Source organism: Ascidiella aspersa, chromosome 4, assembly GCF_963924565.1.
Source record: "Ascidiella aspersa chromosome 4, kaAscAspe10.2, whole genome shotgun sequence".
Classification (NCBI taxonomy): Eukaryota; Metazoa; Chordata; class Ascidiacea; order Phlebobranchia; family Ascidiidae; genus Ascidiella; species Ascidiella aspersa.
In genome coordinates this window covers 12,527,950-12,541,037 of record NC_139450.1, presented here as the reverse complement: position 1 = coordinate 12,541,037, position 13,088 = coordinate 12,527,950, and the positions used below count along the sequence as shown (strand labels likewise).

Genomic DNA, 13,088 nt, shown 5'->3' with positions numbered 1-13,088 from the left:
ACCCCTTTTGTGGTTTGCCCAAACGAAACAATTTTAATTAGGCTGCAAGGGCGTCGAACTGCAGTAACAAAGATACGCCATGACATGGCACTAAGCATTAGGCTAACCCGTAGGAGAGTTCTAGTTTTCAGTCAAATTCATGCTTATGATAGGAGTCTGTAGTTTACGCAAATTGCCAAAAAAAATGCTTTTTTAAGGATGTCCGATAATATTGGTCCCGATACCAGATGACAAGTGATTGTATCGAAACTCACCCGATACTAGGGTTGCAACAAGGCGAAGCAACCAAACGCAGAGTTTCTAGCTTAAGGGTCATTTTATCAAATAATAGCTATAGTAAACAGCTGGAGGTCGGTCAACTTCTAAACGCCAAAGCAAAGGCCTATAGTTCTCAGTTATAACAATGATTTTAAATAATATCATGCCTACTTACCTTTGAACACTTGGAAAACCCTTATAAGTTTGCCTCTAACTTTTTAACTTTTTTATTAAATCGTCTTATAAAAAACGTTATTGTGTCCCGTCTTTGGAAACCAGAGTTTTTATGATGGGACAGTGTGATTCGCAAGATGGGACAGGTAAAATCAGTCTTTTTAAATTGATCATTTTTTACCACGAGGATTGAAAACGACCGTAACTCCACCTGCTACCACTGCCTGCTACACTAAGTTTAAAACTAACCTGCCTAAAACGATAGAATCGACCTCTAAAATACTTCGGTAGGTCGATAGACCACCCAAAGTACTTCTGTAGATTATATTTTTATCTTTAGGTCAAAACTAAATCCTATTAAAAAAACGAATTAAACAAACTAGACAGTTACAACAAGTTACTATAGGAGAACTTGTTCGAATAAAAAAATAAAATAAAATGCAAAAGAGAACGCTATTTAAACTTGTGACGATCCAATCAAAGAGTTTTTATAATATAAACTCTTTGGTCCGATTTAAGGTTTTTCTTAATGTAAACCCTTGTTTATTAAGAAAAGGGACATGTTTAATGAATAGAAATGAAACGAGTTCCTACATCAAAATTTTATAGAAATTTTGAAATAATCTAATACGTTAAAGTACTTTCTATTACGAGTCAACTCTTTGGCATGACAATAAAGTTGCTGTCGGTTTATTTTCTTTAAAGAGATTATGATTTTATTGAATTATTACGTTATAGCCGTTTATAATAGACAAACGAGAATCAGCCTTGCCTTGTGGTTGAAACTTTTTTTAAGTAGGCTAGTCGCCAGTTGCAACCTCACTTTGCTTGCCTTAATGCTATTGTTAACATAAATTTCATTTAATATTACTTTTTTAACCAAGAGTATATTTAAGAAACACCCTGGCCACTGGTGGTCCCATTCTGAATACTGCAAATTAAACGACGTCATAGGGTTGTGAGAAAAATTATTAAGAGAAGTTTTTCTTGGAGTAGTGTTGTGCTTTTGTTATTGTTGTTGGACTCTTTGTGTTTGTGTACTTATACTAACTTTTAATTCTTTACTACTAACTTGTAATTCTTAACTCACTATACATGTGCTCACCCACCCCATCCGTCAGAAATCAGTGCAGTTCTAAGCAAAAAGGTCTACGACAATCAGTGCATTCAAAGGATCAAAAAGTCCGACTTTTAGACTTTGAGGTCTTGGACAATGCACTAATTTGCATTAAGAAATGTGCATAAGAAGATTAAGTTTAACAATACTTGACCCAACCAAACCCAAACGCTAACCAGCGCCCTAACCCAAATAATGTGCGATAATTTAATAATTATAACGCTTCAGGCCCCAATACCTCAATTTGTGACGTAATAATCTTAAATACAATGGACGAGAAACTATCTTATGCCCATCCGAGTATGGGCTTTTTTTCCCCAGCATTTAAAGAATTATTAAAATAACGCACATTATTTGGGTTAGGATTCGGGTTAGCGTTAGGGTTTAGGTGGGTCAAGTGTTATTAATCCTATCTCATACTTTTTGTTATCTTTTCTGAACTTTTAATGAATATTTTCAATTTATCTACGCCGGGAGTTTACCTAAAGGTCCAAATCAGTGCATTGCCAGGACCTCAAGGTCTAAAAGTCTAGACTTTTCTGCCATTGGATGCCCTGATTGTCGTAGACCTTTTTGCTTAGAAATGCACTGATTTCGGGTAATACTAATTTACGGAATGATGAATGGTCGGAATGGTCGGAACGCTCACTAATTTAAGTGTTACCCCGTTAAAACAATTATTAAACCAACGCACAATATTTGAGTTAGGGTGGGGGTTAGCGTTTGGGTGAAGGTGGGTCAAGTGTTATTATATTTAATAATAATACTGTGAGCGTTCCGACCATTCCGACCATTCATCATTCCGTAAATTAGTGTTACCCACTGATTTCTAACGGATCGGGTGGCTCACCGAACTTTAATATTGTTGTTGTGCGATAGCGCACAACGTTCTTACTTGGCAGTTGGCACTGTAGCAGTGTAGCCTTACGAAGCAACGAAGGTACTTGTGTTTAAGTTGGTGGCAGTGTAACTACCACATATACGTAATGAGCGACTTTTTTTGCCTTTAAAAAACCTTAAACACAAACGTTTTACACTGCTTTAAAGTTGATTCTGTATCACTCCTGCACAACCTCTTTATTTAAGTGGCACAATAACATAGCTAAGCTAAACATACGCCTGAACGCCTGATTGATTTATATTACAACTAACGTTTAACACTAATTGTGTATGTCTTTGGCATTGACGTGGCTTTGGCCCTGTATCAATTTTATATAAAAATGGTTTGGAAGAGGCTATTTTCACAGCTCATGACCCAAAATTTGCACTTACTGTATAGACGAATCGATCAAATTACAATAGGATTTATTGCTAGAGCTGTTTAGCATACTTAAAAAAATTAAGTTCAGTCCACTGATATCCAAGTATCCAACTTAGTTTTACTACTGTCCATATTTTTTTCCCAGTTTTTAAATAATTATTTAAGTGACGCACATTATTTTGATTAGGGTGCGGGCAAGTGATTGTATTAGGTCTGGGTGGGTGTTATTAAATTATTTTCCAGTATGTTATAGGCTAGCCAATATTTTTAACCCATAATGTGTAAAAGTACCATTCTATGGGTGACATTTATGTAAGTTGTGAGTATACCTTAAGATATAAGAACTGAGTGCGGGCAGCACTTGACAGTGACCATGTTTTAGATCTGGAATGTTTATCAATAGCTTTGAGTTTAGTTAGAACAATACATTTTTATCTCCAAAGTAATGTAATATCATACTACTGAGTTGCAAACTAATTCTATGGCTGTTATTGAATTATAAATTTTCAGACCTCGCTCATTCTTTTATACTTAATAAATGGATTGTGTACTGTATTTTAAATTTCCAAGTTCAATACCAGTTGCTGGACCAATAGCCTCTAAAGTTCTGAATTGTTAAAACTAGACCAAATGTCAAACTTGGTTTTAATCCTTCCATCATAATTTTTCCTCCAAAAAGTTTCAGACCTAGTATAAGTAAATAGATGTTGGGTTTTGTTTAACAATTTCAACCCCCATGTGCAAATGTGGATTGTAATCTTTCTTTAGGTTTGGGGGACCGAAACGGTCCCCCAAATTTCTCCAGCGGTTTCCCAAATTTTGGACTTGCAACTTTTTGGTATTTAAATGAAACACTTGCGGTCTCTTAAAACTACTTAGCGGTCACCCAAACCTAACCTTAAAAAAAAACCTGAGTAAGTGTATCCACAAGTTGTTTAACATACCAAACCAGCACCTCTAAAATGGAATATCACTTAGATTTATCAGCTTTAATTTTATGGCAATTTTTGCAAAGATCTTTGATGTGTAGCGAGGTGTGCAGGTGCAATCAATTTTATTTATTGCGCATTTAAAGTTGGAATCCAACCACAATTCAAACTATTAAGTTTGAAATTAAGATGTGCCATTTACTAATGAAAATTTAAGTTTAAGTGTGCAAATTTATTAACAAAGCTGTGCAATTTTACCAATATTTTTTGTACATTGCTTTCAAATATCTCAGGTATAATGCAAACTGGCTGCTTTTCCCATATGTTGCCTTAAGGGGTACACTTAACTTTTGTTCAACCTGTCAACCAGATTTTCCTCTATACATCTTCAAAATCTAAAATACTTTTGAGACTGGCCAAGAAATAACCAATACACAATATCTGCCACACTATTTCAAAGTCTAAATTCACTTGGAAATGTTGTATTTCTTTCAAAGTTTTGTTTTCTCACAAGTAAACTGATATTCTGTTGTTGATTTCAGGCAAGATTGCTTAGTTTTGTTGGCAAAGCGCTTTAAATAAACATTAAAGATAACATGACTGAGGCGGCCAACAAACATGCACTCATGCAGGCTGGAATATCACTTTCAAGGGACCAGTACACTGAAAGCAAAAAGAGATTTACGGTAATTGGTCCTGGAGTATTTATTTCTTTTTTTAAATATATATGTCTCATCATAAAACCCACTGGTTATATCCATTCATGCTGCCTAAAATGATGCTTGTTTAATTTCTGTTACTTCCCTATTTTAAAATTCCAATTTATGGTGCTGCCCCTAGATCAGGGGTCGGCAACCTTTTTCTAGTCGCGGGCCAAAACCAAACTCAGAAAGGTCTCTGCGGGCCGCACAAAATGTTAACTAAGAATTGTGCTATTAAAATGTTAAAACAAGTGTAAATCAAGCGGGCCTCAAGTATTTTTTGCACTAAAACGTGTTTAATTACATTTACAGAGGAAGTAAAGTGAGTTCACACGTCGTCATTCATACTACTAATAAAAGTGTAATAAAACTACTTTAAGGGATCTAAGGGATCGCAATAAATTTAAAGTTAATCTAGCTCAGTGTTTGTTAACTGTTTTAAGTCAAGGCGGACCTGGCGAGGGAAGCGAGCACGATTTTTATTGGGATACCGGTATTTATTTTAAATTTTTGGCAAGTTTTTATTACATTGCCGAAAATAAAAAATGAAAAAAATATGTGTCCAATATTTTTGAATACGTCCTCCGTTTTTCCGCGACGTACTTGGCAGCTTTCCACGGCGCAATGGTAAACAATCACTGATTAAGTTGAAAAGGCAGCATCAAAACCTGAACAAACCGGTTGTAGAATGATCTTTCTCGCAAAGCGCAAAAATTTTCGCAATTACGTAGTTAAAATAGTCAAAAAGTATTTGAAATCAACTCTTGTCTAATTTATCAAAGAGGCGGCGGGCCGGATGAATTACATCGGCGGGCCGTAGGTTGCCGACCCCTGCCCTAGACCCTTTCTTTTCTTTGTACTTTTATGTATGCTCATTGCAATTTTACGCTGTGCAGTTTTTTTTTGTGTGTATTTTAAATAGAAGTACAGCTGATTTTGAAATACAACCTTTTTTTGTATAACAAAATGTTACTTTTTTATCAGGTTTACAAAGTTCAGGTTCATATTGGCAAAGACACCTGGTTTATATTCAGAAGATATGCTGAGTTTGACAAATTGTACAACTGTGTAAGTCTGAAATGTTTTTCTTGCTGATCTTTTTTTTTCATGTAAAAAAATAGCTTATATAATGTTTTTTAAGTAGCTTGTTTTAATGTGACCCTTTACTTTGTCTCTTTATTAACAGCTTAGGAAGCACTTCCCTCAAATTCAATGGCGCTTGCCCTCAAAACGAATCTTTGGGAACAACTTTGATCCAGAGTTCATTCAGCAGAGAAGATCTGGCCTGAATGACTTCATTAGCACTATAGTATCTAATTTGGCAGTCTTACAATAGTAAGTCGTCATAGGCTCAAGCTTGCTATTTATAATTTAATTTATAAACTGATTAAACTCAAATTTTCATTTCATTAAACCAAAATGTTTTCTGTGTTTTTTATTTGTTTTTATAATGTGCTTGAAATTATTCTGTGTTGATATTTTGATGGTATAAAAGCTCTAGAACAGCTTTTTCCTAAGATGCTTCGCTTCAAAGTAAATAGTGCATATAAACAAACTTGTCCTGGTTTAGTTGTTGACATATCACTGTGAGTCAGTTGTCAATTGTATTTTCACTTTATTTAACTCAGTTGAATTTCTGGATCATCTAATGCTTAGCTGACATTCTAATGCACATAATTTTGTAAATCAATTAAAGCTGTTTTGCAGATTAAAGTATATAATTTTTATATTACAAAATTGTTTAGTATAATCCCCCTTATTCTATTTTTACCTTGTTAAAGAAGTATAACTCAAATTTGGTTGTTATACAGAAAACCTACTCTATATATAATATAGGCAAGCAGTTATCTTTTGTTTGTCTTTATCTCTTTTATTGAATAACATTAATGTTTTTAACAGTCCTGATGTAAGAGCGTTTTTGGCACTTGACAATCCAAGAAATCGACTTTGTCAGGACAGTGATGAAGGAGAGAACAACGTTAATTCAGTGAGTTAAATTCAACATTTACTTGTAAAAATATTAAGTATAGACAAAAGTTTTTATCCTAAAGTGGTCCTTCTTTTTTTGGTAAACATAAGTACAAAATTTATATTTAGCCAGAGTTGTTTTATTACACATCAGTGATTTTACTTATCTTTAATGCAATTTTGCACTGTATGTAAATTAATTTAACATTGCTGATTCATGGTTTTACATAACCCCCATCGATCATGAAACAATCAATCTTTCTAATGAGATCAAAATAACATGAACTCGTTTTATTAATTATCTAATTTAACAGCTGTGTTTTTTGTTGCTAAATGCTGTTAAGTATTTGTTCACTTCAATAATATATACTTATGTTAAAGTAACAATATCAAAACACTTTTTTTTGCTTTATCTTCAGTCGCCAAATGGTTCACAAGGGGATTCCCAAAATATAAACCTTGGACCAAGTGCTGATCCATAGTAAGTGTTTGTGTGGAGCTTGTTTACATGTTGGTAATCCTTTATATTAGCAACTTTGTCTTCGCATGAATATTGATTGATGCAAGGAAAGTGTTACATCACTCTCTTTGTGATGTAATACCACAGGAAGCTGTAGAGTACATGGCTTACAGCCAAAATAGAAAGAACTTCACAGGCTTTCGCCAAGCCTATTTAATTAAGTGGACATATTTTAGAGTTTTATTTCTCTGTTGAGCATAAATTTAACATTAAAACACTTGTGTGCAATGATGGCAAAGACTTGCATGTAGTTGGAAAAGTGTAAACTTAAAGGCTTAATTTTTGCATGTATTTATTTAAAGCGCAAAACCCAACGATTTTGACTACCTGAAAGTGATAGGAAAGGGCAGCTTTGGCAAAGTCCTGCTGGCCAAACACAAAAAGGAAGGCACCTTCTATGCTGTCAAAGTGTTGCAAAAGAAGTCGATAATGAAAAGAAATGAGGCAAGTAGTGTTTGCCTGATACTGCTACTGGCTTCTCTTGAACGCCTTTAACATAAACAACAATCAGTTATAAGTGGTTTTAATCAAAACATTAGGTGGAAAACCCTTGAGGCGCAATCATCTTTTTGGACCTTTGCTCACCTTAGTTATATTTAGGCGTAATTTGACAGGACTTAATTTTAAACTATTAATTTTATGAAGTTTATATTTCGCCCACAATTTAACAAAAGTTAAAAGTTATTGATTAATTTTTGTGATTGATGTAGACATGTTAATGTTAATTTCTGGCAAATTTAACTACTAACAAATGTCATGATGGGGTTTCTTTGTTTTATATTTTAGTGAGCAGCACCTATATTAATCGTGTGTATGTATTAATTATATTTATGGATCAATATGACATAAATCGAATCAAGCACCCCGATTTTCAAATAAAGTAAAATTGCATACTGAAAAAAAAGGGTAACCACGCTTCCGGTTTTAAATTGCAGCAAAAGCACATAATGGCAGAGCGGAATGTCCTTCTTCAAAACCTAAAGCATCCGTTTCTTGTTGGCCTTCACTACAGCTTCCAAACGTCCGACAAACTCTACTTTGTTCTCGATTACGTTAATGGGGGCGAACTTTTCTTTCACTTGCAGAAAGAACGGACATTCCCAGAATCCAGGTTTGTTTGTAAGGCCATTGTTGACCTTACTAACGCTTGATGTTGGATGGCCAAAACACAAGCTGATTTTCACTTTCCAATTGTTGGCCCTGGTACTCCACGCTACCAATCAGTGTGTTTTAAAGAGATTCTCAAGTGTACCACGAACTTTTTTCAAACTTTAGAAAATAACTTATTTGTTTACAATAAGGCTTAAATGCACACAATTATTTAATATAATAGATGTTATTATGATTACGTATCGCCTTGTAAGTAAGGATGCTTATTATTAAGTAATAATTGTATTTTATTGATAAAAACTATAAAAGTATGCCTCCTTTGTTTAAATCCTTAGTGAGACGCAAGCTAAAAAAGTTAGAGGACGACTGAATTAAGAAATAACTTGTAATTTGTTGTTCCAGGGCGCGATTTTACGCTGCCGAGATAGCCAGCGCAGTTGGCTACATGCATTCTCTAAACATAATCTACAGGGATTTAAAGCCCGAAAACATCCTTTTGGACTCCGACGTAAGTAATTCGAAATAAGCCTAAATATATAATCGTGCTAAGAAACCGCAAAAAGCGCTATAAAGGAAAATTGTTTTTGGCGAACAATAAATCAGCCGCGGACAGGCTAAGGCTCGCCTATTTATCTATAGAAAAGTAGGAAGTGAGAATTTACATACGAAATTTATTTCTGACTTGTGTACTGCGCACAGGGCCACATTGTGCTGACGGATTTCGGCCTGTGTAAGGAAGGAATCCAAGGCCACGATACTACAACAACGTTTTGTGGCACACCAGAGGTATGTAGCAGTCTTAACACCTCGTAAACACTGTTTGCACTTTATAAACGAGACCGAAATTACCTTTAATTGCCGCGTTATTCTACAAGTTGTTATTGATTTCCATTTCCATTTTGTGAATTGACTTTTCTTTAACACCCAAGGAACGATACGTACTTCACTATTGGTTATTAATTTAACTTGAAAGGACGGTCTAAACTTTTAATCTGTTTTAATGACCTTTTTTAGTACCTAGCTCCCGAAGTTTTGCGCAAGCAGCCTTACACGAAAGCAGTTGACTGGTGGTGCCTCGGAGCGGTGCTCTACGAAATGTTGTACGGGCTGGTGGGTGGAGTTTTCTTAATTAGTCTTCGTTGTTTCATAAACAAAGTTATAGTTGTGGTCTAATTTAGAAGCAGTAATAGCTAAATGATGTTAATGTTAGAGCGACGCAGATAAAAAACGTCTGAGAATTTCTTTGAAACAATTGACGCTTTGTTTCACAACATACTTTCCGGGTTCTGGCATATGGCTTTCCTTTATGTCGGCGTGTAACTGAATGTAGAGTAAAATTCGTTTTGATAAAATGTGTGATATATTATACCCTATTTAAAATATATTTCTTACCCAGTGCCACCAGAAGCACTCATCAAAATTTGTTGTTTTACAGCCTCCATTCTACAGCCGAGATACCCATGAAATGTACGAAAATATTCTTTACAAACCACTGCGATTGCGTCCAACTGTATCAAGTCACGCAAAATTGATCCTTGAATCAGTAAGTGTAACCAAAGTCATACATGTTGCTATACAGCATGATGGATACGTAGTACTCTTTGTTATATGTGTTTCGTCACAAGACTGAGTCAGCTAGTAGTGTCCTCAGGCTAAATACGTTCATGTTTATTTTCCGAAGTAATTTCGCTGTAAATTAAATGTATTCATGTATTTAACTTAATTAATGTTGCCATTTTAACTATGAATCTAAGTACAAGCTTACCCTAGCAATTTGTTTACGTATCCCTGTTGCAGTTACTGCAAAAGAAACCTGAATACAGGCTGGGATCGACGACGAAGGATTTTGTAAGTATACTTTGCATAATCGTTGGCATAGTCATTCGCATTGTATTGTTTCTTTACCAGTCTGAAGGCGTCAGTGGTTGATCCGTATGCTCTGTATTTAGCCTTCCTGTAAATCTGGTAAAGGTTGGTCGTAGAAACTCTACACGCCTTGTTCGTGCTGCCTCCACGCGTTATCTGCTGCGTTTTCTTTCCGTTCGATTGTTCGCCTGTGTAAGGGTGAACACGTGCGCGATGCAGTTGAGAAGCCAAAAATTAACACCGAGCCACCTTTTTGCAGCTTGATATCAAAGAACACGCGTTTTTCACCAACTTGAGTTGGGAGAACCTCATGGCCAAGAAAATTCCAACACCGTACAATCCAAATGTGGTGGGTTTCACATGCTCGACATAAGTCATATTTGTAGCTTTATGTTCTTTTGTGTGTGTTATATTAGGTAGTCGGTGTGCTTGCCCTAGCATTGTATCTGAACAAAATCCGCGTTTTACTATTAAATTTCAGATAAAATCAAAATAATATTCCTCACATGACTAGTCTGTTCATTGGGTAACTTTTTTTGTCGAACATGGCTTTAAATGTTGTGAGGCTATTGATGGCTTACTTACAAGCTTGTAGCGTTATAATATCAGGATTACACCGTTTTTCATCATTTTTTTTTATAAAGCAACTGGTACCAGGACTAGAAGTCACCTCGCCTGGACTTGATAAACATTTGAACTCCAAAGCTCGTATATTTCTGAGAAATCTCAAAGTTTAATGATTTGCATTTATTTGTTTAACTCCCAAGCGACCGTAATATAATGAGCGCCGAACACTGTTTGCAACTTTACTTTTCCAATTTAGGATGTCGTAAACATTAATGGCGCAACGCAGTTTAATTAAAGGCACCTCTTAATCGACCATTATTCTTAGCCACTACTTAACATGTAGTTCTCCTTTTCCCACTTTTTTTATATAGCTTCCAGCTTAAAACAAACCGCCACCGCCCTATTGCAGAGTTTAATCAAACCAAGTTAACATGAGCCTGAAACAAGATCATTTCAAACAATTTTATGTAGTTCCCAGTCAGCTAGAGAATGCTACAAGTATATCCAAGAGAAACCCCATTAAACCGCTTTGTTTTCATTCCCAAGGCCGGGCCTGAGGATTTGAAGCACGTCGACCCGGAATTCGTTCGCGAGCCCGTTTCCAAGTCTGTCAAAGAGGCGGGAACGAACGACAAGGTTTGCCAACACGGCTATGACTGTCTCCAATGTCTATTGGTTAAATGTGAAGTAAATGTCGATTTTTTAGTGTTTTTTAAGTCCGGAAACGCACGTGCTGGGTGCCCTCGCTCGTTACTAACAGCAAGACGCAACAACACCGGCAATAACGGTCAACTTGAGTTCGATATTTTTAAGAGCTATAAACAGCTGAACGGGCGTTTTTTGGTTTCAACGATTTCTGTGTTTGTTCTTTGGTGCCCTTGTAATGATATGTAAAACCGCTTAGCCATGGTGGCGCACCATAATCCAAACTAACATGGTGTTGTTTACTGCATAACCGTTAATTGCACCTTAAAATGGGTCGTCATTTCAGTATTACTAAACCAACCTTTCACTATTATTAGACTTAAATGCAAAATAATATTGCCCTTTCTTTTTATCGACATAACATTGTGTTAAAAGCAACAAAGCTTCGTGTTGCTGAAGTGAACCAGGAAGCCATACCAGTAAACAAACTCCTATTCGGTGTGTTTTGTTTCTGGTTATCTTTAAAACGCAGTTACGTACCAGTGCGAAACTTTTTCGAGTCAAACTGGAAACAATGATTCAGATAAACCTGTCGAAAGCCATTTCTAGCCTTATCGTTATTTTGTAACGTCAACAATTTTTCCAGGTCAGCGTCAGTGTTCAGGAGGCCGACGACGCCTTTATCGGATTTTCCTACGCCCCGCCCGCCGAGGATACTTTCCTAGCGTCGTAGCTTGGAAGCAAGCACAGTCGCACGAATCCGCTTCGTATTGCGATACGTGTACAATATGTAAGCGCCGTGCCTAAAATTCCTGTCACCATAAAGGAATTCAATCGCTTTTAGGCCGTACAAGTGTCCATTGACCCTTTTTTTCGTGTTGAGCCGACAGTTGATGTGCAGTGTCCATATTGCATTATGACCTTTTGTATGTAGGCTTCTAAAAAAATCCGCTGCACATTGCCAATAAATATTTTTTTCGCCTTTACGTACAGCAATATTGTGTTTTTTATGATGGCGTTTGGGCTGCTACCACTATTTCTATATGGAATTTTAAAGGTTAATAAATACACTATTGTTCGCCATTGTATTCTAAAATTCATTGTGTTTCTAAAGCAACAACAAATACTGTCATTAAACATCAACATGTTGTTTTTCTCGCAATACAGTTTGTGCCTTAAACCCGTTGGCAACCATTTTCTTGTTTCGCCTATTTATGTATTACTATTATAATTTCTTTGTGGAATGTTTTCCTGTTTTAAGGCCGCTTATTGTTTTACCGTCATTTTTGTGCCATTTTCTTTAAGCTTAAATATCAAATCTGAACAGCACTTACTAACATCTCATTTTACCGTTTTTAACATCTATATTAGATCATGTGTTGCGATTACTGAAATATGCACTACACGTTTCGGAAGCTGTTTTTTTACTTTGTTTCGGGGCACAATGCATATTCGTCTGAATTGCACAAGTTTTCCTCTCGATTACACTGATTAGGCTAGCCCACGCAAAATTTATTTTCAATAGTTATAAAGGAAAAATGTCCAATTTTTTGACAACACATTTGGGACCCAAACAATGCGACGCTACGGTATGAATTCCTTCCAGTGCTTTAAGCTTCCACTGTATTTAGTCGCTTTGTAGAAAAATGCCTTGAAACAAACTTGCTTGGATCAAGTGTGTATGACGTGTTTACTTTTTGTTACGTTTAAAGTTTAAACGTACCCTGCTTGTTACCAGCAAGAACTTCCAGCTTGGTATTTTTTGTGGTTTTGATGTCGAAAAGCGTATTTAATCAAGAAAACTCACCAAATTACTGATCGGATTATGGTTAAATCCACACCAAATGTTGAAACAACCGTTGTTTTGTATTTAGGCATGAAGGTCATTAAAGCAATATCTTTAATTAGAGAAGTTATCTTATTTCCTCTATTGTTTTAAATTGCTTTTAGTGTCGCGCCCGTTATTTTGGAA

General features: G+C 35.8%; 1 protein-coding gene across 2 annotated transcripts; it reads left to right on the top strand.

Moving 5' to 3' along the window:
- The first annotated feature begins 4,285 nt into the window (after window positions 1-4,285).
- Window positions 4,286-12,997, top strand: LOC146147936 (serine/threonine-protein kinase Sgk3-like). 2 transcript variants are annotated; one of them, XM_083388383.1, is made up of 15 exons: window positions 4,286-4,425; window positions 5,425-5,508; window positions 5,627-5,775; window positions 6,340-6,427; window positions 6,828-6,889; window positions 7,231-7,372; window positions 7,864-8,039; window positions 8,441-8,546; window positions 8,738-8,824; window positions 9,053-9,148; window positions 9,474-9,581; window positions 9,836-9,886; window positions 10,164-10,253; window positions 11,018-11,107; window positions 11,763-12,997. In XM_083388383.1, exons 1-15 carry the CDS (start codon window positions 4,336-4,338, stop codon window positions 11,847-11,849), a joined length of 1,506 nt encoding a protein of 501 aa, XP_083244509.1. In that variant the 5' UTR covers window positions 4,286-4,335; the 3' UTR covers window positions 11,850-12,997. The 2 variants fall into 2 exon arrangements, with proteins under 2 accessions (XP_083244509.1, XP_083244508.1); XM_083388382.1 differs by having other exon boundaries at window positions 11,018-11,158.
- The last annotated feature ends 91 nt before the right edge of the window (window positions 12,998-13,088 follow it).

Bases quoted from the DNA above. Each gene is read 5' to 3' on its own strand.
- LOC146147936 (XM_083388382.1), top strand. From the start codon at position 4,336: ATGACTGAGGCGGCCAACAAACATGCACTCATGCAGGCTGGAATATCA. The intron at 7,373-7,863 runs GCAAGTAGTGTT...TTTAAATTGCAG, and splicing joins CGATAATGAAAAGAAATGAG to CAAAAGCACATAATGGCAGA. The intron at 9,582-9,835 runs GTAAGTGTAACC...TCCCTGTTGCAG, and splicing joins CAAAATTGATCCTTGAATCA to TTACTGCAAAAGAAACCTGA.